This window comes from Macaca thibetana, chromosome 3, assembly GCF_024542745.1.
Source record: "Macaca thibetana thibetana isolate TM-01 chromosome 3, ASM2454274v1, whole genome shotgun sequence".
NCBI classification, from domain to species: Eukaryota; Metazoa; Chordata; class Mammalia; order Primates; family Cercopithecidae; genus Macaca; species Macaca thibetana.
The window spans coordinates 71,928,512-71,954,242 of NC_065580.1; the positions used below are offsets into that span (position 1 = coordinate 71,928,512).

The following is a 25,731-nucleotide window of genomic DNA, read 5'->3' on the forward strand; positions in this document are numbered from 1 at the left end:
ATTTATTGAGTACTTATTCTTATCCAGGACTTGATATACTCAGCATTTTAAGAAAAACTGTTTCATAACTAATTACAGAATGAAGAAAAATACATCTCAGCACGACACATTTTTCAAAAATGAAAGTAATCACTAAAATGTAAAAATGTAAGTAAAAAATATAAGAAGAAATGACTATATCATCAAGTTATGGCTTGATCTAATATGTAAATATTCTCATTATTTCTAGAAGTTTTGCAACAGCCATGCTGCTTCAAGAAAAGTGAAAAACACACTGAAATAGACATTGGAGACAAATATTTAGAAGTATAATCCTTCACAGCTAAAAGTTAAGTAAAACAAATAATACCCTCTCATTATAGTTTAAATATATAAAACACAAGTATGTCTATAAGCTGGAGCCACCATCTTACTTCCTTTCCCCTTCTATAGGCATTTCCAAGGATTAAAGGAGTAAAATCCAAAGCCTCTGCATGTTAAATACTCTAGGTAACCAACTCTTCCTCTCTGCTTTTGTGGACTGGAGCAGAATTTCCCTGAGTGCCTCACCCCCACACTCCTCAGTAAATTTCTCTACAATATCTCCCTTACTGAAAAGGATGATTCTGAGCAAGCACAAAGCAGCTCCTGCCCACCAAGAAGCTAGAGACTCAGTTTCTTAGTGACATTGCTGCAATAAGGAATCTAAAAAAAATCAGGTAAAGTCACTTCAAAGCAAATGGGAGTTAAAAACAAGTAGGATTCTTCAGAGACTAATTAAGACTTGAAAATCAGGAAGTTGATGCCCATAGGGAAGTGCCGGGTATTCAGAGGGCAGAACTGTAACTTGCTAAGCAATCCTGGGTGAAATATTCCATCTCCTTGTATTGTAGAACAAAGCACCAAAGTTAATGATTTCTAAGGTCCATCTGGTGCTAAAATTTTAAGATTCTAGCAACAATTTAGAGTATGCAAGGGACTAGTGCTAGGTTTATAGATTTCTCATGAGTAGTCTCTTCTCATCAAAAACATGCATAAACAAAATTAGTCTGTGCTTAAAACAAGTTAAAAAGACTTGGCACTCTCGTGTATTGTCATGGGAAATTGGTAATAGAGAGCATATATACGTTTTAAATGTATAGCACCCTTAGCTATTCTGTTTTTAAACGTTTCAGTCCACATATATATCTGATTCTGAGAAAGCACAAAGCAGGTCCTGCCCCCTAAGAAGCTAAGGACTCCTGGGCTAGTCAGTCCACTTTCTGTTCCTATCAGTGATTCTTCAGGAGATAGTGTCTTAGTGGCAGGGCTACAGCAGACGATCATAAAGACACAGAGAGTGAGAGACAAAGAGAGACATGTTAAATGCACATTGTTTGTAATACATGGAAAGGTATCTGAAATATTTTGTGGGATAATAATTGCAGAAAATATGAATGATCTCATTCTTCCAATCCTAAAGGTCTACTGAGATCCCCCAAAACAGTAGACATTCATTCTGAGGATGGGACTGGAGAAAGGTAAAAACTTATTTTTTACTTTCAATGGTAAAATAGTTATAATGAATACATATTATTACTACATCTTCTTCTTTTAAGAGACAGGGTCTTGCTGTTGCCCCCGGCTGGAGTGCATAATCATAGGTCACTCAAATTCATGGGCTCAAGCATTCCTCCTACCTCAGTCTGCTGAGTAGCTGGGACTACAAGCATGCGCTACCATGCCCAGCTAATTTTTTTATTTTTTTGTAGAGATAGGGTCTTGCTATGTTGCCTAGCCAGGCTAATCTTGAACTCGTGGCCTCAAGTGGTCCTCCCACCTTGGCCTTCCAAAGCACTGGGATTACAGGTATAAGCCACTGAGCCCAGCCTCATATTATTCCTACAGTTTAGAAAATGTTTAAAGGAATAACTTGATAAACATAAGAAAACAAAAAATAGACATGTTTTAAGCTTTCAGGTTTATAATCTAAGCATATTAAACTCATAAGGGAAGACAAAAATGGAAAAATAATAACCCTCTGTTGTAGAACTTTTTATTTTTTATTTTTTTCAAGACATTGTTTCACTCTTGTTACCCAGCTGAAGTGCAGCAGTGCAATCTCAGTTCACTGCAACCTACGCCTCCCAGGTTCAAGCAATTCTCCTGCCTCAGCCTCCCAAGTAGCTGGGATTACAGGTGCCTGCTACCATGCCCAGCTAATTTTTGAATTTTTAGTAGAGATGGGGGGCTTCACCATGTTGGCCAGGCTGGTCTCCAACTCCTGACCTCAAGTTATCCGCCCACCTTGGCCTCCCAAAGTGCTGGAATTATAGGTGTGCGCCACCGCACCCAGCTGAATTTTTTAATCAAGTGAGACCATGGAAGTTTATAAAATATATCAGAAATGAAGTTCAATAATAGTAAGCAGAACCTAGTAATTCAAAAGGAAAAATAATTTCACGAAACCAAAATTAGGGAATGTGGAAAATGAGTTAAATAGTAGAATAAGAAGCAAGTAGGGAGTAGGGTAAAATACAAGATAATGACCTAAAAACAGTATAGTCAGCTTCAATAGCCTAGACTAGTTACATAATAGCATACAAATTAGGTGTCATCTCACCTCCTTTAACAAAAAATGTAAACTTTTAATTTTATTTCTATTGCTATATTATGTGACATTAGAAGAAAGTTACTGCCATCACATGTGCTTACCTGTCCCCCATTTGAGAGTCCAAGTTTTTGACCAACTTGTCTGTTAATTTCGGCCACATTTTCACCTTGATCACTAAAATGCCTGCCTTCCACCCAGCTCAAGAATGCAGGCTGCTGACTCCAGACCACTTCTATAGCTTGATTCTATTCATATAAGAAATAAGAGGAAAAAAGGTTTTCATATACATTTTTCTGGATTCACATGAAAATAAACTATTATTTCAATTCACACATACAAAAAGAGTTCTATAGATAGTTCTCTGTTATCTACATTTGTTGTAGCATTTAAAAATCTATAATCATTTCCAACATCCAATGCTGGTGATGCTAATGAAGCCAATACCCTTATATTCTTATGGCAGTGTTATAAATTTAATCAACCCTTTCAGAATTCAAAATGGCAGCAGTCAGTCAATACACTTACATAGCAGTTGAGCCACATATAATTATTTGAGCATTTATTCCCAATTAATTATTCAAAGAAAAAAGAAACTACAGCAAAAGCTATCTGTGCAGTATTTTCTATAATAGTAAACACTTGAGACTGTCTTAAATGTCTATCAATAGGGAAACTATTAAATAAGCTATAAATTTACTAGTTTAACATAAGTTAATAAGTAGAAACATATATCATCTTTAAAAATGTAGCAATATAGTTTTAGAATTATGAAACACCAACCAGATGGAGTATGCAATCCATATTTACTTATTTATTGGAATAACAATAAATGCATGTGGCAAAAGCACAAGATGTACAAAAGGGTAAAATGTAAGGGTAAAATGTGAAGCCATGTCCCTGTTCTCAGAGGTAATTACTGCTGTTTCTTCTGTACCCTTCCAGAAACATTATATTATGCAGCCTCTTAATAATTTTAAGGGCTCATATAACTATGGGAATATAGGTTTTAAACAAAGCAAAATATAACATTTATTCTCATTAAAAGAGCAATTACATAAAACCTGTGTTTGTGGCCAAGGACCAAAAAAGGGTTTTCTATGATTAAACAATTACAAACTCATTATAGAGACCTTGGAAAATATATAAACTTGGAAGGAAACAAATGAACTACTGATATTCTCTCCACAAAAAAGACAACCATGTGAACAATTTGGTCTATTTCTTGTTAATCCTTTTTTCTATGTGCAAGTTTTTCATATAGTTGTGTTCATATAGGCACAATTTAATATCCTTTTCCCCTACTTATATTGCATCATAAGCATTTTCAAACTTTTTTTTTTTTTTTTTTTGAGACAGGATTTTGCTCTGTTGCCCAGGCTGGAGTGCAGTGGCACAATCATAGGTCACTGTAACTTGAAACTCCTGGGCTCTAGCAATCCTCTCACCTCAGGCTCCTGAGTAGCTAGGAATACAGGCATACACCACCACACCTAGCTAATTTTTTTTTTTCTATAGAGATGGGATCTCACTATGTTGCTTAGGCTGGTCTTAAGCTCCTGGCCTCAAGTGATCCTCCCACCTCGGCCTCCCAAACTGTCGGGGGCTTGAGCCACCATGCCCAGCCACATATATCATTTATAAAATAAAAAGAATTTTATTAATATGTATCAATAATAAATTTTAAAAACCAGCCAGGTGTGGTGGCATACACCTGTGGTCCCATCTACTTGGGAAGCCAAGGTGGGAGGATCACTTGAGTCAGGAAGGTTGAGGCTACAGTGAGTCATGATAGTGCCATTACACTCCAGCGTGGGCAACAGAGTAAGAACCCATCACACACACAAAAAGACTTATTATATCAGGAAGCTTCAGTGTTATTAATTTATTTATATCAAAATAAATTCATTAAGTTAAAAATATTAGGCCAGGCGCAGTGGCTCACATGTGTAATCTTTATACTTTGGGAGGCTAAGACAGGAGGACTGTTTGAGCCCAGAAGTCCAAAGCCAGCCTGGGCAACATGGCAAGATCTACATCTCTACAGAATATTTTTCATTAATTTAAAATATCAAATTCTTTCATTTACATGGAATTTTTTTTCCTGAGACAGGATCTCACTGTGTTGCCCAGGCTCGAGTGCAGTGGCACAATCACAGCTCACTGCAGCCTCAACCTCCTGGGCTCAAGTGATCTTCCCACCTCAGTCCTCAATCTCTCAAAGTGCTGGGATTACAGGCATGAGCCAACACGCCCAGTCTTTATGTTTCTTGCGTTTTCTTTTTTTTTTTTTTTTTTTGAGACGGAGTCTCGCTGTGTCACCCAGGCTGGAAGGCAGTGGTGCAATCTCGGCTCACTGCAACCTCCGCCTTCCAGATTTGAGCAATTCTCCTGCCTCAGCCTCCCAAGTAGCTGGGACTACAGGCCCCCACCACCATGCCCAACTAATTTTTGTATTTTTAATAGAGACGGGGTTTCACCATGTTGGCCAGGCTGGTCTCAAACTCCTGACCTCAGGTGATCTGCCCACCTCTGCCTCCTAAAGTACTGGGATTACAGATATGAGCCACCGCAGCCAGTTTATGTTTCTTTATATGAGACAAATTTCAAACAATGTTGGAGTCACTTCTGGGACAATATCACGTACTGGAAATTAAACACATTATTACACTTTTATATTTAAGAAAGCCATCATCATGTATCACTTAGTTGTGTAATTTTTCTCACAATTTTCACAAAACAGTCCAACTGTTCTGGCTGACAAATTCTTTCAACTGAGTGTATTTTGCCTAGCTTTGGAATCAAAAGTCTTCAGTTACTATGTCAGCTGTAACTGTGTGAGCTATTACAAGAATGAAGGTGATCAAGTCCCAGATACTTTCTGTGGGTTTTCATCAGAGTCAGCAATACATAATCCAGATCAATTCTACTTCATATGAAGAAACTTAAGAGATGGAAATACGAGAGATGCCCTGAAATATCAAAAAAAGGAAACTCTACCAGCTCACTGAAAAAAAGGAGAAATGAACATTATTGAGGAGGAAAAATACTTCTAATTATTTATTTGGTCAAAAAGGAGTAACCAGCTCCATAAAGTCATAATATGTACTCAGTTAGATTTAGCAAACTTTGCACACCAATGTTCTAATTTTTATGTCAAAATACTTCACTTGAACCACAGAGCCCTGGCTATTCAGGTAAAGAGAAGAAAGAGACAGCTAGAAAGGAGCCTCTTTCCCAGGAGTCAAATCAAATCAATCAATTAATTGACCTTCTTTGACCCAAACTGAGGTATCAGTATTACCAGGAAATCTGCAGGTAAAACCATCCGTCAGAATGCCTTAGGAATGTCCAGGTCCAAAGCCTGGGGTATCTCTTGCTAACACAAGGGAAATGAAAATTGTGTGGCCATATCCGAACGGTGATTTAGGTTCGTTTGCATTCACTGTGTATATGAATCCTCTCTCTCTGTTGCAATCACATCAAGTTCTGAGTACAGAGAAGGTAACTTAGCTGAAGCAGTGGTCTCAACCAGAGGTGATTTTGTCCTTCAGTAGGCATCTGACAATGTCTGAAGACCTTTCTGGTTGTCACAAATAGGGGGAGGCAGTACAGGCATCTACTGGATAGAGACCAAGGGTGCTGTTAAACATTTAAAATGTACAGGAGAGCCCCCAAAACAAAAAATTATCCAGCTCAAAATGTCAACAGTGCCAAGGTTGAGAAATCCTGACTTCAAGCATCTACTGGGGAGTCAGTCCTGAAATAATGACTTGAGTAAACAAGAGAATACAATACTTGAAACACAGAACAAAGTATATCAAATGTGATGTGTCACGTAACACAATAGAGAAGTATTGAAAGGGAGACAAACGTGGGCAACAGAGAACTGGAAAGCTATGTGGAGGAGGTAGGATTATGCTCTTTTCAAAGACATGGAATTTGTATGGAAGGAAGAAAAACGACTGAGGGAAGAATGGCATGAGTAAGAGAACAGAAGTGGGAAGGAGATTGGTTATAGAAGAAACGGTGAGAAGGGTAGGTTGGGTGACGCAGAGTGAGCTATAGACAAGAGGGCAAATTAGCTGCATGGCAATGGTACTGGCCTAGGAATGCCATTTTCCTTACGTGTAAACGTACAGAAACAACCTAGATGCTTAAGGTCTCTATGGTCATTAACATTCTATGATTCTAGGACAGTAGGTCTCAACCCTTTTGTGCATCCAAGTAGCCTGAATAAATTTTTTAAAATTAGAGATGCCTAAAGTCTATTCCCTAAGATTTTGATTTAATAGGTCAGAGGGTTGATCACAACATCTGTATTCTTTTTTTTTTTTTTTTTGAGACGGAGTCTCACTCTGTCGCCCAGGCTGGAGTGCAGTGGCGCGATCTCGGCTCACTGCAAGCTCCGCCCCCTGGGTTCACGCCATTCTCCTGCCTCAGCCTCCCGTGTAGCTGGGACTAGAGGCGCTCGCCACCACGCCCAGCTAATTTTTTTGTGTGTGTAGTTTTAGTAGAGACGGGGTTTCACCGTGTTAGCCAGGATGGTCTCGATCTCCTGACCTCGTGATCCGCACGTCTTGGCCTCCCAACAGAACATCTGTATTCTTAAAAGCTTCAAGGTAAGTCTGACATAAGCCAGAAAACCATTGTTCCAACCCCTCTTCCCATTACTGCATGATCTGTATTATGTACTCAATGTTTCACCCCAAATAAAATAATTCAAGTATTAACTCCCAATTTGTGAACCTTTCGGCTTTCATAATTATCTATGGCCTCTAACCCAAGAATTCTGGGAATCTATCCTAGACAACAAGAAATAAAAATGATGTTTTCTAAACAAAGATGTGTTATTTTCAACGTTTGATTAAAATATAGTTTATCACTTCTAATGCCTAAAAATTAAGTACAATCTAAATAGTCAATCATAGTGAACAGTTAAATAAATTATGGCAAATTTGTGCTAGAATACTAATTAACAACTTAAAATGATGACCTTTTAACAAAATAAAACACTCATAATAACATTAAGTAAAAACACTAGGACACAAAACTGTATGTGTGTATATAGGACTTCATTTCTGTTAAAAATGAAGATTAGAAACAAAACTGGAAGATTTGATCCAAACTGTCAACATTAGTCACCTCTAAGTTCTGGGATTACGGGTAATTTATTTTCCTGTTAACAATTTTCCATGCTTTCTAAATTTTCTACAAAACATAAATTATATAAATTTATATAATTCATCAAGAAATAAATGTATAGATTTATAGAATCTATAAAGTCATAAACTTATTACATTGATAATTAGAAAGCAAAGTTGACCTATTCTGCTAATATGGGCTGAACAGAAACAGCAATTTGTTCCAGGGCTAAAGACATTTACATTTCAAAAAGATATGCATGAATTAGTTCCTATAAGTACTTCTTGAAGGCTCAAAATTTAAAACAAGATCAAGACCACTAAATTCTTAAATAGTGACGAATGTAAGGTAACATGAATTAATTCTTATAAATACTTCTCGAAGGCTCAAAATTTAAAACAAAGATCAAGACCACTAAATTCTTAAACAGTGATGAATGTAAGGTAACAACTACATCTTAGGATCAAATTAGAGTTACTGTAAGAAAGCATTCCTACTATCATGAGTGGATTTGAAAACATGTTGAAAAATCCCATCGAAGCTGACAGAGCACTGAACCAACTTCTACCTGGAACTTGGTGACAGTGACTGATTTGTCTCTAACCATAAAGCCCATCAAAAACCAAGATTGTCTACTTAGTAGTAAAAAATAATAACGACGATGATAGGAGGATTCTGCTGAACTCATGTTTTCAATGGACCAAAAAAATCTTCCCCTAGGTATGGAGAAGTAACTCAAGTGGAAAGAAGGGATGCTTGAAATTATTGCAAACTCTTTATTCATTACATAGATTAGCCACTGGTGGGTACCATGCATCCAGGATTTATGAAGATTTCAAATACGCCGTCCTTTTGCCCCCATAACCACACTCAAACTCGTGAGACCATGTGCCTCTATTTTTAATTACGAAAATAAGGACGCTGTATCTCCACCGGTGGTTAGAACTGCGAAACATCCCAACCACAACGTCCAGAAGGGCGACTGATCGCAGAGCTTCAAGTGATCTTAACTACGTTATGTGTTCCTGACACACTACAGCTGTGTTCCGAGGGTCTGGGACGCAGGGCAGAACCATTACTGTATTAAGCTTTCCCGCTCATGGGACGCGGTGCTCAGTCCCCGGGGACCGACAGGGGCTCCACCAACAACTCTGCGCCTCCCTCTCGCGGCCCGGACGGCAGCAGCGCAGGTAACTGGAAATGACTGGCAAGAAAAGCACCTTTTAAAATAACAAAAACAAACCACTTATCAGGAACTTTTCCAGCCTGGAATGAGGAATATTTATAAAAACAGTGGTAGAATATTAGGACATTTCTAGGCCCAGTTTCACCAAGTGAAAAGACCTGGGATAAGACGAGCCCAGGGCTGCACTGGACTTGCGGGATGCAGAGACTAACCAGAAGGGCCCTGCCGTCGAGGGACCCTAATCTCTGTACGCTTCGGGGGCGCCCGGGTGGCAGCCGGTGTCCCGCCGCGTCCCTGAGAGGCTTCGGCCTTGTCCGACCCCAGGCTGAAGATCAAGTGGCCCGGGGCCAGCACGTTACCTGCAGCAGGTGCAGCTGGGCCACGAGACCCCGCGGCAGGTGGAGGAAGCAGTCGCGAGCGTTGGTGAAGGCCACAGTCACTGCCGCCCCGCCTCCCCCAGCACCCGCCAGGCGATCGCTGCCCCACATCGTCCCGAAGCGTCGCTCTGGGTTTGCCCACCCTAGCGCCGCAAAGGACACGGGACCTGGCAGGCCGAGGACGTCGGAACCGGAGGAGATCGATCGGCCCCGCCCCCTGAGGCCCCGCCCCCTCTCCCCGCTGCGCGTCTCGCCGTAAGCCTGTAGTGGGGTGGGACAAGAAAGCTTCTGTCACCCACCGCGCCTCTCCGCCAAGCCGCTCGGGGGCGGCACCTCGTTCATCAAATCCTCGCACGCAGGAAACGATGGCCGACGCTGTCGATTCTTCAGCCAATCCTGACACTCCTTAACTCATCCCGCTCTCTTATTGGATAAAAGGGAGGTCAGCAGGGCGGATGTTGTCCTCCCTGCGAGGATCAAAGTAGGCAAGATGGCGTCCAGCGGTGGGGAGTTAGGGAGTTTATTTGACCACCACGTCCAGAGGGCGGTGTGCGACACGCGGGCCAAATATCGGGAGGGACGACGGCCTCGTGCTGTCAAGGTAAAGTGATTTTTGGTTTCATTCGCTCTCCTTGGTAGCTTTTTGTGAGCGCTAGCGCCATATGGCTAACCTACGGAAATAAAGGCACGACAAGGCTTCCGTCAGATCTGTCGCTCATTAGAGCTGGCGTGAAGAACCCTGGGCCAGGTACCAAAGATTCTCACGACCCCTTTGGTCAACTATTAGAACATCAACTCCACGAGAATAGGGCTTGGTTTTAGTCATTGGATCTTCAGTGTTTACAGTACTACTTGGCACAGGTAAGCGCTCAGTGAATATTCGTTGAGTGATTGTTCCCAGTGACTTCTGCCAACTCAATTTCTGGAAAAAAATGTCGACTGAAGGTAGTCTGTTATATGCCTTAGGTAGCCTCTCACATGGACTGTTACTCTTTATGCAGAGGGAATGGCAGAAATTTTATTTTGTGTTTTTTGCTGACTGGGTTGAACAGATTATTTCTTGTTTTCAAAGTTCTGTTTAAAAAAAAAATAGAGGCAGATTCGTCCTAGGCTTATTTGCGAAATACGTTTAATAACTATGCATTTCTTTCAGGTATATACAATCAATTTGGAATCTCAGTACTTATTAATACAAGGAGTTCCTGCTGTGGGAGTCATGAAGGAGTTAGTTGAGCGATTCGCTTTATATGGTGCAATTGAACAGTACAATGCGCTAGATGAATACCCAGCAGAAGACTTTACTGAAGTTTATCTTATTAAATTTATGAACTTACAAAGTGCAAGGTAAGGTGCAAGTTAAGCAATGACTCGTTTCATTTCCTCCATTCATATTTCTGTCATTTTGGCTCCAAGTTTCCCTCATTCATATCTGAATTACCCCAAAATGTAATCTAGCATATCTTCCTACAGCCTTTTTACAGGTTAACTTTACTGAAACACTGTATCCATCACATCCCATGCTTAACAATTTAATGTCCTGTAGCGTGGTAGAGTAAAAGTTGGGTTTGGCCAGGCACGGTGGCTTACGCCTGCAATCACAGCACTCTGGGAGGCCGAGGCAGGCGGATCACGAGGTGAGGAGTTTGAGACCAGCCTGGCCAACATGGTGAAACCCCGTCTCTACTAAAAATACAAAATTAGCCGGGTCTAGTGGCGCATACCTGTAATCCCAGCTACTCAGGAGGCTGAGGCAGGAGAATTGCTTGAACCCAGGAGGCAGAGGTTGCAGTGAGCCGAGATTGCGCCATTGCACTCCAGCCAGGGCAACAAGAGGGGATCTCCGCCTCAAAGAAAAAAAAAATGGGTTTGAGGGCTGGGCGCCAATAACTCACGCCTCATGCCTGTAATCAGAGTACTTTGGGAGACCGAGGCAGGCAGATCACTTGAGGTCAGGGGTTCAAGACCAGCCTGGCCAACATGATGGAAACCCCGGCTCTACTAAAAATACAAAAATTAGCCGGGTGTGGTGGTGCAGACCCGTAGTCCCAGCTACTCAGGTGGCTGAGGCATGGGAATCGCTTGAACCCGGGAGGTGGAGATTGCAGTGAGCAGAAATCACACCACTGCACTCCAGCCTGGATGACAGAGCGAGGCTCCGTCTCAAAAAAAAAAAAAAATTTGGGTTTGGCACCAGGCATGTGGCTCACACCTGTAATCCCAGCAGTTTGGGAGGTGGAGGTAGGCGGATCACCTGAGGTCAGGAGTTCAAGACCAGTCTGGCCAACATGGTGAAACCCTGACTCTACTAAATACAAAAATTAGCTGTGTTGGTACAAGCCTTTAATCCCAGCTCCTGGGGAGGCTGAGGCACAAGGATCACTTGAACCCAGAAAGTAGAGGTTGCAGTGAGCCAAGATCATGCCATTGCACTCCAGCCTGGAAAGAGTGAGACTGTCCCAGAAAAAAAGAAAAGAAAAGAAAAAAAAGTTGAATTTGATCCCAGCACTATGGAAGGCCAAGGTGGGCAGACAGCTTGAGCCCAGGAGTTCGAGACCCGACTGGCCAACATGGCAAAACCTCACCTCTGCTAAAAATACAAAAATCAAGGTGGGCGTGGTAGTGCATTCCTGTAGTCCCAGCTACTTGGGAGGCTGAGGTGGGAGAATCAGTTGAGCCCAGGAGGTGGAGGTTGCAGTGAGTCATTTATGGACCACTGCACTTCATCCTGGGTGATGGAGTGAGACTATGTCTCAAAAGAAAAAAAAATGTTGGGTTTGGAGTAAGTTTTCCATTTCCACTGCTTACTAGCTTTGTGATCTTGGACAAGTTATTTAACCTGTTTAAGTTTTTCCTGTTCCGTAAAATCTATATGGTAAAGGGACCTATCTACTTCTTGAGGTTGTATGAGGATGAAATGAGATAATCCATATAAAGGGTTTAGCAGAGTGCCTCCTAGTCAGAATACAGTAAGCATTAGCTATTGTGGTTTCTACTGTTACTCCTTTCTGCAAATTGACTCAGTGTTTTCCGGCCTTCTATGTGACATAAACCCTCTGCTCCAAAAAGGCTGAAGTATGCAATGCCTTATCTATTTTTATGTTGATCTCTGTTCTCCTCACTGATCTGCTCTGAGACCCATCCTTCTCTGGCTGTTACAATTCATATTTTCTTTCATGTGCTATCAGTAGAAATCATAATCTACCACAAAAGCACTTGATTTTACTGGGTCATGTGTGGTTTTCTCAGGCTGCTGTTATATGTAATCTCACTTTCTTAACCAATCTGCCAGCTCTCATGGTTAGAGAAATATTTTCTCAAGCTTTTCTGTTTTCCAAAGTACCTAGTCTAGTAGGCTCTGAAGTAAGACATCTGGATTTGAATCCTTGCTCCTCAAACCAGAGTATGAGCATGGCTAAGTTATGTAATGTCCCAGTGCTTCCGTTTCATTACAGGGTTGTTGTTAGGTGTTAATTCAAGTGAAGCACTTACAACATTGCCTGGCATATGGTAAAATCTGAGCAAGTATTTATCATTATCCCTGGATACAGAAGTAGTTAAATTTATTGTAGTACCTAGCCAATCATAGATGTTTAGTAAGTATTTATTGACTGAATAACATTCTTCTCATTTTCTCATTGTTATATGTTTAATAGTTCCTCAGTTATTGAACGTTTTATGATTATAGTATTTTTCATCTGATTTTTAAGGCAAGAATCCCATTACAGAAATACATTGTGCTGAAAAAGCTTAATTGGGTATGAAGTAACTCTTCAGGGCCACAGAGAAAAGCTCTATTTTATGACCACAGTTTATATACTTCAGGCCAACCAGCTGGGTCCTTAGTTGTTTAAAGACTAGGGAACAAAGAGGCTCGAAGGGAAGAAAAGGGGAGGCTCTAAGTACATACTCGAACAATGGGATGAATACTGTCCACAAGCAGAGCATCTTAATTCCCAATCCACAGGATATATATACACATAGCAAAAGTTGGACTTTGCTCTTTAGATCCAGATATTGTATACTAGTTAAGCTTTCATCCCAAGTAAATCTAGATTAAAAAACCATGCTATCTTGTATTTCCATTCAGGACAGCCAAGAGAAAAATGGATGAACAGAGTTTCTTCGGTGGATTGCTTCATGTGTGCTATGCGCCAGAATTTGAAACAGTTGAAGAAACTAGAAAAAAACTACAAGTGCGGAAGGCATATGTGGTAAAAACTACTGAAAATAAAGGTATGGAAAGCATATTGCTAAATGCCTCCTGTATGTCAGGTACTCTGCCAGGTGTATCATCATGCAATTCCTAGTCTAGTGGGAGGAGAGGCAAGTAAAGCATCACAGTATTCAGTAACTGTAAGGGTTGTCTACAGCACACTACATAATCTGGGTTGAGAAGGGAGAAATGTTGGTTCATAGAAGACTTCCTACAGTATGTGAGAAGTGGCTGAAATTTGAAGGATAAGTAGACATTAACTAAAAGGGAGAGGAAAAGATGGAAAGGCAAGCCAGGCAGGATGTTTAAGTGTTTAGAGGAATAAATGAGCATCATGCATTTAAGGAAATTTAGTTAATACAGTATAACCAAAGCTCAAAGGTTTCAGTGAGAGATAAGTTTAGAAAAGTGGATAAGAAGTGAATCATGAAGGGCCTTGTGTCCCATGCTAAGGAATTAAGGCTTTGACCAGAATGCAGTGAGAAGCAGTTATGATTTGCAGACTACTTGTCACTGCTAATCATGGAGAAGTTCTACTTTTGACCAGCAATTGACTAAATGCCCCCATATGCCCCTTCTACCAGATAGTGGTAGAGAGAAATAAAGTGGGAAAACTCTTGGAAAACTTACTCAGAAATCTGGCAAGAGAGCTGTTGAGAATCCCCAGTCATCTGTATCCATTGAAGTCTAACTTGTAAGATAAGTAAATAAGTAGCACCAGGAAAACTTAATGTGTTTGTATGACAAAGGACATTATAAAACATTAATGTGGAGAAAGACCTTTGACATTATCTGACCTGTGTCCTAATTTTTCTTGGTGAGGAAACTAAGTCTCAGAAAGTTTGTGACCGGCCTATATTATTAGAGATGAATTAAGGACAAAAATAAGGATTAAAACCCAAGCTTTGGACTCTTTCTCCAGAGCTTACTTTTTAACTGCTTTAATTATCTCAGTGTTGGTGTTACAGCCTAGGGTTATCTTCATTATTTGCTCCCCTTCCTCTTAAGATCTTTTTGCCGTGCTGCTGATCTCAGAATTAAACCTGACTTGCTTGGCCTTGGACACTTCAGTTAAGCTGTCTTTCATCAGCATTTCAGCATCTGTGCGATGCATTTGTATACTTGGTCTTACTTTTCAAAAACTCTTATTATGGAAGTTATTGTTATTATTATTATTTTGAAACAGAGTCTAGCTCTGTCCCCCAGGCTGGAGGGCAGTGGCATGATCTCTGCTCACTGCAAGCTCCGCCTCCTAGGTTCACGCCATTCTCCTACCTCAGCCTCCCGAGTAGCTGGGACTACAGGCACCTGCCACCACGCCCGGCTAATTTCTTGTATATTTAGTAAAGACGGGGTTTTGCCGTGTTAGCCAGGATGGTCTTGATCTTCTGACCTCGTGATCCACCTGCCTCAGCCTCCCAAAGTGCTGGGATTACAGGCGTGAGGCACTGTGCCCGGCCTGGAAATTTCAAAACACAAAGGCAGAAAGACTAAGTTAACACATCTCCCATGTATTAATATTAACATCAACAATCATCAACACATAGCCAATTTCATCTTTACCACATCTTCCACACTCCATGTTGTAGACTGCTTTTGGGAGAGTAAACCAGGGAAGAGGCCCTTGCCAGCCCTAGAAGTGGGACAAGCATAGTGCTTTCTTTAGTAACTGACAAACACAAGCTAAGGAGCATGATACATCCAGATAGTGGAATACTCTGAAATTGTTAAAAAAAAAAAAACAACTTTCTGTATAATGATGGAAAACCTATATAAGATCTACAGTGAAATGGAAAATGCAGAGGTGCAGAGAAATGGATATTACATTTACCTTTTTTAGTGGGGAGAAAAAGAATGGGAGAAAGGTGGCAAAGTAAAACTTACTGAACAGATAAATAAAAAACAATAGTGATTACTTATGGGGATGAAACCAGACCCATGGAGTGCAAGGAAAGGGTGACACTTGATGCTGTATATCTTTTTATCTGTTTTAGGTTTTAAACCATGTGAATATATTCCCTTCTCAAGAAACAGTTTTTTTGGAGTATAATTTGTTAACATTTTTAAGTGATTTTTAAAAATTATATGATTCTCAATGATGAAAACAATAAATTAACCACTTATGTTTCTCTTTCCCTCAACTTTTAAATTGTAATATAAAGACCATAACGTGACAAAGAAGAAATTGGTTACAGAGCATAAAGACAGAGAGGATTTTAGACAAGACTTCCACTCAGAGATGTCTGGCTTTTGTAAAGCTGCTTTGAACACTTCTGCAGGGAACTCAAATCCTTATCTTCCGTATTCCTGTGAATTGCCTTTATGTTATTTCTCCTCAAAATGTATGTGTTCATCCGGGGGACATGTGGACAGAGCATCAAACTCCTCTAAGGATGGTAGAAATCATCATAAAACAATGGGGCATTATAACCACAGTGACTCTTTGCAGAAAACACAGATAAACACTTTTAAGAACTCAGTGGCCTACCCTGGTGCGCAAAAGGCTATTACGTCTTCAGAGGCAGTTGACAGATTTATGCCTAGGACAACACAACTGCAGGAGCGCAAAAGAAGAAGAGAAGATGATCGTAAACTTGGAACTTTTCTTGAAACAAACTCAGGTAGTAATGAGGTTATGATTGGACCTCTGTTACCAGACATGTCTAAAGTGGATATGCACGATGACTCATTGAATACAACTGCGAATTTAATTCGGAATAAACTTAAAGAGGTAAGGTTATTTTTAAAAACTGTTCTAAGAGACGATTTGGTTATAGGACTAAATGGGGAATTATTTGTGGGAACAATAGTATTGTAATTTTTTTCACTTTTTAGTTTTTTGATGTGTTTTTCTATAGTTCTCTGTTGAAATAACTGAATTTGGCTAACATTTTATTTGCTTTGAACTGTTAATACTTGCTTTAAACAATGAACAGACATTTTATATCACTGTAGATACAAAATATTAAAGCAGTGGTTTCAGCTAATTAAATCAATCTGTGAGAGTGGTGCCCAGGCCTGCCATTTTTGTTAAAAGCTCCCTAAGTAGTTCTAATATGAGCCAAAGTTGAGAAGGAAAATTCCATTTCTCTCAGATTTAGAGTTATTACAGTTTATATCAAAGTAAAATGCTTAATTTGCTTTTGTGATAAAGAGCAATAGAAGGTGAGATTTCTAAAAATTGGGCCTCTAGGTATGCATTTCAAATGTAGACTTTATTTTATTTTATTTATTTATTTATTTATTTATTTATTTATTTATTTTTTGGAGACAGAGTCTCACTCTGTCGCTCAGGATCTACGGTCACTGCAAGCTCTGCCTCCTGGGTTCACACCATTCTCCTGCCTCAGCCTCCCAAGTAGCTGGGACTACAGGTGCCCACCGCCATGCCAGGGCAAGTGTTTTGTATTTTTTAGTAGAGACGAGGTTTCACCATATTAGCCAGGATGGTCTCGATCTCCTGATCTCGTGATCCACCCGCTTCAGCCTCCCAAAGTGCTGGGATTACAGGGATTACAGGCATAAGCCACCGCGCCCGGCCTCAAATGTAGACTTCTTAAATGATCAGGATCAGATTGTGCTGCCTAGGTAGTCTTTTTTTTTTATGTCATTTATATAATCATTTTCCATTTCCTAAGCACAAATAAAGTTAACATCTGAGTTAGCTTTCGAAAGACACCTTTTTGTGGGATGGGGTAGGGGCTACTGTTACAAATCATAAACTGAGGGTTATGACATTCTCTTATACTTACTCCAAGATGCAGAAAGTGCTTTTCACATGGTTTTACTCGTATTTTACAATGTGATTAAGGGAGGCTCAGGTAGCTTAATTTCTTATATGTACATTTTTTACCTGAAAACATCTGATTAAAGAGGCATTATTTATTAATAATTAAAATCCATGGGCACAGTTTTGAAGCCGCCTTTAGTTTTTCAGTTTAGGCTGGGGACAGTGGCTCACACCAATAATCTCAGCACTTTGGGAGGCTGAGGTGGGAGGCTGAGGTGAGCAGACTGCTTGAGCCCAGGAGTCTGAGAGCAGCCTGACCAATGTGATGAAACCCCATCTTTACCATAAATATACAAAAATTAGCCAGGCGTGGTGGTGCACTCTTGTAGCTACTTGGGAGGCTAAGGTGGAAGGATCACTTGAATCTGGGAGGCGGAGGTTGCAGTGAGCCAAGATCATGCCACTGCACTCCAGCCTGGGTGACAGTGTGAGACCCTGTCTCAAAAAAAAAAAAAAAAAAAAAGGTTTTCAGTTTGTGCTTCCACCCTTCCTTCCTTCCTTCAGTTGCAGCTGAACTGAGGCATAGACATAGATACGCAGCTGTCTCAGCCAGAGCTGATTACATTTTAAAGAAAAACGTGTGAAGTCCAAATTCTAGGTCCAGAAATAGTAGAACAACAACAAAAAAATGTTAAATACAGTTTACTATAGTTTCTAATAATTTTCCATTTCAAATGAAGACTTTCTTTGCTTTGGCTTATTGTACACTCTCTCTGATAGTGTGTTTGCCTTTCCTTTTTCTCCTAGGAAATTGAGGATTATACTGCTTCCTGCTCATTTCTCCAAATGTTTTCATCCCCCCAAATCTATCAAACATTATCAGTGTTTCAAGAATGCAAAACCAGGATATCTATCTGAATCTGTAATATAACAAGTGACTTTAGATCTATAAAGGAATGTTAAAGTGGAGCATATGTTCACTTTTCTTCCTCGAAATTTTTTTTCTTTTTAAGTAGCTTTAGAAATTTTACTCTCATCAGTGTTTGAACAGAAAACTTCACTCTGTGCCTAGGTCATAGGCTGGACCTTGAACTTAAGCCAACTCTGCCTCAAAAGCCACATCAAGGATTGAACTATTGGATGTAGTCTTACCTCTTCTAATAGCTTTACTCCTGTGCTATAGAAACTAAATTTTAATGGTTCTTTTTTTTTAATTAGGTAATTTCATCTGTGCCAAAGCGTCCAGAGGACAAGCCGGAAGATGTACATACAAGTCATCCATTAAAACAAAGAAGAAGAATATAGAGTGCCAGCAGCAAATTAGTACTTCCTGAAAAGAACATTTATTATTTATTTTTAGCCTGTCATTTTAATTCTTCTAGAGATTTTACTGCTGGTATTTTTTAATGCACTCCTCTTTGTAATTTCATTCAAGCTATTTATCTAAAGTCATTTCTTTCTTTCTTTTTTTTTTGGGAGATGGAGTCTTGCTCTTTTGCCCAGGCTGGAATGCAATGGCATGATCTCAGCTTGCCGCAACCTCCACCTCCCGGGTCCAAGCAATTCTCCTGCCTCAGCCTCCTGAGTAGCTGGGATTACAGGCGTACACCACCATTCCTGGCCAAGTTTTGTGCTTTTTTAGTAGAAATGGGGTTTCACCATATTGGTCAGGCTGGTCTCGAACTCCTGACCTCGTGATCCTCCCACCTCGGCCTCCCAAAGTGCTGGGATTACAGGCATGAGCCACCATGCCTGGCCCATTTCTTTTTTTTTCGACCCATACTTAATGTTGCAGAAACTATTCTTGTCATAACATTACCTCTCATGTACAGTAATTATATGTAAATTAATTGAAGCAAATATGGAAACTACAATAACGATAGGCAACCAGCATCTGTTTCTGATTATAATACAAGTATTGAATGAGCCATTGAAACACTAGAAGTCAGGGTGTTTCCGAATGCCAGGATTTCAAAATCAAGACAATTCTGTGAGGTAAAAAGTAGATTAACTATTAGAACAAAGCTGAAATTAGAATCTTATATGCTTTAATTAACTTTTAAGAAGAATTTGCTTGACCTGTGGCAATCCAAAAATAAATCAGTATTTATAAATTTTAGACTTCTGTTACTGCTTCTGGCATATCCACACTTTTTTCTGTCAGTGGGTCACATAATTGGAAATTTCGGTACATCTAGGCTGTCTCCATTTTCTTTTTCTTTTTAGTAGAGACAGGGTCTCATTGTGTTGCCCAGGCAGGTATTGAACTCCTGGGCTCAAGTGATCCACTCACCTTGGCCTCCCAAAGTACTAGGATTACAGGTGTGACCCACTACACCTGGCCATTTTCTTTACCGGTAAAAATAACTTGAGAAGGTCCATGCCATGGCATGTTGTTTTCATTTCTCCCTATCTTTAATGGCCTCTTGCCTAGTAGATTGAATTTGAACATACCAGTTAATAAGGTTCCGTTTCAGCTATGATTTACTTGTAGCAGGACAAGCCGCAGACAAAACCCCTTAGACACCGGGTTATAGAAGGAAGAGGCTTTATTTGGCCGGGAGTGTTGGCAGACTTGCGTCTCAAGAGCCGAGCTGCCTGAAGAAAAAGTTCTGGCACTTTTAAGGGCTTACAACTCTAAGGGGGTCCACGTGAAAGGATCATGATAGATTGAGCAAGTGATCTATAGGTAACACATGTGGTTAGAATTGGGGGATTAATCTTTAACCTCAGGCCTGGTCAGTGGCGTAGGTTGGTTTTGCTACTGACTTCATTCGTGTTGTTTTTCAGCTTTTATTCCTCCTTTTCTTCAGAGACAGGAGACTGTAAGAGAAATGGCCTCTCCTCATTCCCCTCTTTGAGAACCTCACTCACTAGTGGGAGTTCTCACTCTCATCTTCACTACCCAGGTCTTCCTGTGAGACAGATCGATAGTGATCCATGTAATACACTTGTGCTGAAGTTTTCTGATGAATCAAGGTAGTAACAACTTCTTAGTAGTTAGAGAAATATGACTAACAATCAAGGGAGCAATAGGCAGGTTCCTATCACTACTGCTATACCTATTATAAGAGTTTTAAATCTCCTAGAGCTGGAAACCACTTTCCAAACAGGGATCCAGGATCAAACCCATGCCAAACCTGCACAGGCACATGTGCCAGCTTTGTCGTGTCTCTATATCTTCAACTACTTGTCCTTGATCATCTATTTGCAGATAGCAATTGGTCAATGAATTTTCCACAGACGACTCCTTCAGCTGCCAGCAAATAGTCTAAGGCCAATCTACTCTGATAGATGGCATTTCTCATTTGGGTTTCCTGCCAGGCTAAGAGTCAAAGCTCTGCCAGTTCCATTAGTGATTATTTCTAAGACGGCATGTAACCGTAAGGTCCAGTTGAGCGGCCGGGCGCGGTGGCTCAAGCCTGTAATCCCAGCACTTTGGGAGGCCGAGACGGGCGGATCACGAGGTCAGGAGATTGAGACCATCCTGGCTAACACGGTGAAACCCCGACTCTACTAAAAAAAAAACAAAAAACTAGCCGGGCGAGGTGGCAGGCGCCTGTAGTCCCAGCTACTCGTGAGGCTGAGGCAGGAGAATGGCGTAAACCCAGGAGGCAGAGCTTGCAATGAGCTGAGATCCAGCCACTGCACTCCAGCCTGGGTGACAGAGCAAGACTCCGTCTCAAGAAAAAAAAAAAGATCCAGTTGAGCATGTAGATGGGCGTTTGGTATCCCCACGAGGTGTCTTGCACCCACGTGGCAGGCCTGTAGTACTGTGTGAGCCACTCATCTTTCCAATTTCCTATAGCTGTGCTCCTTTTTTTCAGGAGGCATAGACAGGGAAACCTAGGAGCTCACCTGTTTTTATGGGCAGTAGGAGAAAGGATGGCTTAATGGTGCCAATGACACAACTCCCTGTCCATTGGTCAGGTTATTTGGTGTAGGCTCTATGCCCACATATCCAATACAGTCCAGTGGGAGCCATCCAGTCCCGATGAAATTCTGGATGGGCCCGAACAGCAACTTAGGAAACTTACTGAATGGGTTATTTTCAGTATGGTTAGCCCCCAACAGGTGACTGTCCCTGTTGTGCTGTTACACAGCTTCTGTCCTAGACAATTGAGCCTTCCTACAGGGATGGTGAAGTCTTTCCCTTCTCTAGCTATGCAGTATTGTCCAATAATCAAGGTTTTCAAGACCCAGAAGTTGCTAGTTTGGGCCTCCTGGACTAGGACTATGTCAGGAACTGGATCAGTAGGCACCAATTCTCAGGCTTCCCAAGGCCATCGGTTTCGCAAGTGGTTCCCCCACATATAGCTATGAAGTAACATTGAGGGAATGAGCTACATTTTCTACTAACTGGAGAAACAAGTTATTTGACTTTTTTTGTGGAGGCTCTGGTGCTGGCAGATTCAGCTCATCAGAAAAGGTCTGAAACACTGGTTTGGGAGGGCACCTGTGGACTTCCCCTTAGACTAAAATATTTACTCGGGGATCCAGTCCAGTTCCATTGATTCCTAGAGTTACATACTCTCCTGTTTTCCAAGGGGGATCAAGGGGATTGGTAATTAGCAGTTTATCTTTTTTTTTTTTTTTTTTTGAGATAGAGTCTCACTCTGTTGCCCAGGCTGGAGTGCAGTGGCGCAATCTTGGCTCACTGCAAGCTCTGCCTCTTGGGTTCACGCCATTCTCCTGCCTCAGCCTCCCAAGTAGCTGGGACTACAGGCTCCTGCCAACATGCCCGGCTAATTTTTTGTATTTTTAGTAGAGACAGGGTTTCACCATGTTAGCCAGGATGGTCTCGATCTCCCAACCTCGTGATCCGCCTGTCTCGGCCTCCCAAAGTGCTGGGATTACAGGCATGAGCCACCGCGCCCGGCCGGTAATTAGTAGTTCTAATGGGTTACAGTGACCTCTAGTGCAGGAAGTTATTCTTTCCTTTTTGAAGGCGGACAGGGTCCTCATCTTTTTTACAGGTGGCCTAAATGACACAGGACCAGTAACTACATTCATCACTACACAGTCCTAATTCATGACAAACAAACTTATTTTCTACTATATAGCCCCTTTCCCAATCTAGAGAGCCACATCTTTTTCCATTTCCATACAGGTCACTGTTGATTGCTGTACAGGCGTCAAGTTCTAAGATAATTTGTTTGGGGACTCCTTTTTCTTCTGTTCTAGTTATTACTTTACTTGTATCAGCTTTTCCCCAGCTGCCAGTCTTCAATCTTATTTCAAAAACGGTAGTCATAGGGGGCTCAGATGGGTTATAGCACACATCAGGCTGGTCACTTCCTGGGCTACATACCTTGTATAGAGTAGCATTATACAAACAAGTTCCTTTTAGAGTCCCGATACACTCATAATAACTATAAAATAATAGGACTGCAGCAACCTTTTGTCCTACCTCAGTGACTTGATGTATACACCGGGAACAATCCTCAGTCTGAGGAAGGTCAGTTGAAGTCCTTACTGTACAAGTCCAAAATTTAAGGAAAATGAGTCCCATGATGAATTTCCTCATGCTTCAGCTGTGTGTGGACCAGTCAGCTTCTGGTTTTGACTGGATTAGGGCTTGTTGTCCTCTTCAGAGTCACTTTGCAGGGGTTGTCTGGGCTTAGTCTCGCCTCCCATGTCTCAGGTGCTGCAAGTTTTACACGGCTGTGGTGGATCCAGGCGGGGATTCCCTCTACCTTTATGACTGTGGGAGTGGTCAAGATGATGGTCTGGGGTCCTTTCCACTGTGGTCGCAAGGGGGCTACATTCCAATCCTTGATCCACACCATATCACCTGGGGAGAAATGGTGAACTGGGGAGAATAAGCTGACAGGGCACCTCTCATTTACCCAGGCTGAAATTGTTTATGTAATTTTCCCTTTAGGGAAAACAGGCTTTAGCCTGTTGCTGTCGTTGTAACTCAATTTCACCTAGCTCTGGAGGAGGGCCTGGGAGTTTCCGCAGTATGGGAGGAGGCCTATGATATAATGTCTCATAAGGGGAATACCTTGTTTTTTTTTTTAGAAGGGGTACATCTAATCTTAAACAATACCATAGGGAGAGCTTGTACTCACTTTAATCCTGTTTCTTTACACACTTTCCCTAAACTATTTTTGATAGTCCAATTTATCCGCTCCACCTTTCCGGAACTCTGTGGTCGGTAAGCGGCATGTAGTTTCCATGTGATCCCCAATACTTTTGCTGTCTTCTGTACCAAATCAGCCACAAACGCCGGCCCATTGTCCGAGCTGTCCAAACCTAGGGATGAGATCTCGGAGAAGCACACAGGTTACTTCACGAGATTTCTCAGTCCATGTTGGATAGGCCTCCACCCACCCAGAGTATGTGCACACTAGAACTAGCAAATACTTGTTACTTCCACATTTCGGCATCTCGGTGAAGTGTACTTGGAGATCTTCGAAGGGGGCTGCTCCGTAAGCTTGTATGCCGGGCATCTTGGTGAAGTGTACTTGGAGATCTTCAAAGGGGGCTGCTCCGTAAGCTTGTATGCCGGGGGGGACGGTTGGACCTTGCCTAGCATTGTGCTGTCGGCAGGTGGCACACTGCTGCATCACTGTTTTGGCAGGGGCTGACAGATGCCAGAGATGTAGAAGTACCGGTTTAACAACTTTTCAAGTGACTCTTGGCCTGGGTGGGTAGTCTTGTGTACAGCCAGTACGACTGCGGCTCCTAGCAACTGCGGCACGGCTATTCTTCTGTCCCATAACCAGATCCATCCCTCTTCTATCGCCTGCCCTCCGTCTGCCTGGAGAAAGTCCTTCTCTTTAGAATGAGTAGATACAAGGTCAGGTGCCTAAGGGAGAAGAGGGGCTGTGACTGCTGCCTGGTAGGGGGTGGATGCTGCTTTTAGAGCCTCTGAGTCAGCTCAGGAGTTCCCCAAGGCAATCAAGGTGGAAGCTCACTGGTGTCCTCTGCAGTGCATGACTGCCACCTTTTGGGGCTTCCACACTGCCTCTAATAATTGCAGGATCTCTTGCTGATACTTTATGTCTTTTTGCCCAGAGTTCAACAGGCCTTTTCCTTGTACAATGCCCCATGCACTTGGAGAGTTAAAAAGGCATACCGAGAGTCAGTGTAATGTTTATAGTCTTACCTTCACTTAGCTCTAAGGCCTGAATTAAAGCAATGAGTTTGGCCTTCTGGGCTGAAGTGCCCTGGGGCAATGATTTGACTTCAGTGACAGCGTCCAGGGTTACCACTGTATATCCCACACACACCTCTCCTTGTGGGTTGACGAAGCTGCTCCTGCCACATACAGCTCCCCGTCTACTGATGCCCAAGGATGATCTCGGAGGTCAAGCCTGCTAAAATAACCTGAGTCCAACACCTACCTCTACACAGTTATGTTCAGCTGGGCTCTCTGATACTGGGAGCAAGGTGGCGGGGTTCAGGGTGTTGCAAACTTCAATGGTGGGGATTCTCACAGAGCAAGCTTTGGTACCTAGTTAGCCTAGCATTCATTAGCCAATTATGTCCTTTGGTATTCATTAAAATCACCACAGCACGGGGGGCCTTTATGTTCAGGTTTTGCCCAAGAGTTAGTTTATCCACTTCTTGTGCTAGCAGGGCAGTTGCTGTCAAGGCCCTCAAACGAGGGGCCAACCCTTAGAAACCCCGTCTAGTTGTTTAGAGAGGTAAGCCACCAACCTTGGCCAGGGCCTCACAGTCTGGGTCAAAACTCCAACTGCTGTTTTTTCTCTCTCTGACACATACAGTGTAAAAGGCTTTGTCAGGTCAGGCAGCCCCAGGGCTGGGGCCAACATGAGTTTCTCTTTTAACTCATGAAAAGCTCGTTGCTGTTGGGACCCCCATTCAAAAGGTTCCTTATTTCCTGCTTTGTGACTCCATACAGGGGCTTAGCCAATACTGCAAAGTTTGGGATCTACAACCTCCAGAACCCCACAGCTCCTAAGAATTCTCTCACCTGCCTTCTGGTCTCAGGCGCCAGTAGGCTGCAGATGACTTGCTGTCTTTCTGATCCCAGGCTGCGCTCTCCCTGTCGGATAGTAAATTCCAGGTAATGTACCTGCTGTTGGCAGATCTGAGCTCTTTTCTTGGACACCTTATACCCACAGTCCTTCAAGTGCCGGAGCAGGGTATCCGTTCCCTTGGCGCACCCGACTGCCATGGGGTGTCCCAGCAGGAGGTTGTTGACACACTGGAGCAACTCACAGCCTAGGTCTCTGGCGGGAAACTTCTGGAGGTCTCGAGCCAACGCCTCCCCGAAGATGGTGGGGGAGTTCTTGAACCCTTGGGGAAGCCGGGTCTAAGTGTACTGAGTGGTGACACCTGGCCCGAGATCCTCCCACAGAAAGGCAAACAGTTTTCGGCTCTCAGGGGCTAGCCTGATGCTAAAGAAAGGGTCTTTTAGGGCCAAGCAGGTGAACCAGCTGTCCTCAGCTGGCAGCAACCCAAACAATGTGTACGGGTTAGGTACCGTTGGGTGCAAAGTCACCATAGCTTGGTTGATCAAGGCAAGTCCTGTACCGG

The 25,731-nt window shown here is 42.1% G+C and overlaps 2 protein-coding genes across 7 annotated transcripts in view; one reads left to right on the forward strand and one right to left on the reverse strand.

The window, feature by feature from the left end:
* The window catches only part of PEX1 (peroxisomal biogenesis factor 1), a 43,225-nt gene extending 33,747 nt beyond the window's left edge, over positions 1-9,478 (reverse strand). For 2 of the 6 annotated variants that reach the window (XR_007724416.1, XM_050785340.1), the window contains exons 1-2: positions 9,260-9,465; positions 2,674-2,817 (exon numbers count right to left, since the gene is read on the reverse strand). Coding sequence is in view for 5 of the 6 variants with exons in the window: in XM_050785340.1 (XP_050641297.1) it covers positions 2,674-2,817; positions 9,260-9,388 (273 nt within the window). In the remaining variant the exon portion in view is untranslated. Of the gene's footprint in view, positions 1-2,673; positions 2,818-5,873; positions 7,477-9,259 lie in introns of those variants that run through there. The other 4 variants (XM_050785339.1, XM_050785338.1, XM_050785336.1 and 1 more) reach the window with 4 other exon arrangements.
* A 168-nt stretch (positions 9,479-9,646) lies between these two features.
* Positions 9,647-19,111, forward strand: RBM48 (RNA binding motif protein 48). The gene is made up of 5 exons (XM_050785342.1): positions 9,647-9,878; positions 10,431-10,621; positions 13,365-13,510; positions 15,653-16,221; positions 18,439-19,111. The coding sequence occupies exons 1-5, from the start codon at positions 9,768-9,770 to the stop codon at positions 18,523-18,525; spliced, it is 1,104 nt and encodes a 367-aa protein (XP_050641299.1). The 5' UTR covers positions 9,647-9,767; the 3' UTR covers positions 18,526-19,111.
* The last annotated feature ends 6,620 nt before the right edge of the window (positions 19,112-25,731 follow it).

Excerpts from the sequence above, each read along its gene's own strand:
- RBM48 (XM_050785342.1), top strand. The coding sequence starts at position 9,768 with ATGGCGTCCAGCGGTGGGGAGTTAGGGAGTTTATTTGACCACCACGTC. Across the intron at positions 9,879-10,430 it reads GACGGCCTCGTGCTGTCAAG|GTATATACAATCAATTTGGA; the intron begins GTAAAGTGATTT and ends CATTTCTTTCAG. Across the intron at positions 13,511-15,652 it reads AAAAACTACTGAAAATAAAG|ACCATAACGTGACAAAGAAG; the intron begins GTATGGAAAGCA and ends TGTAATATAAAG.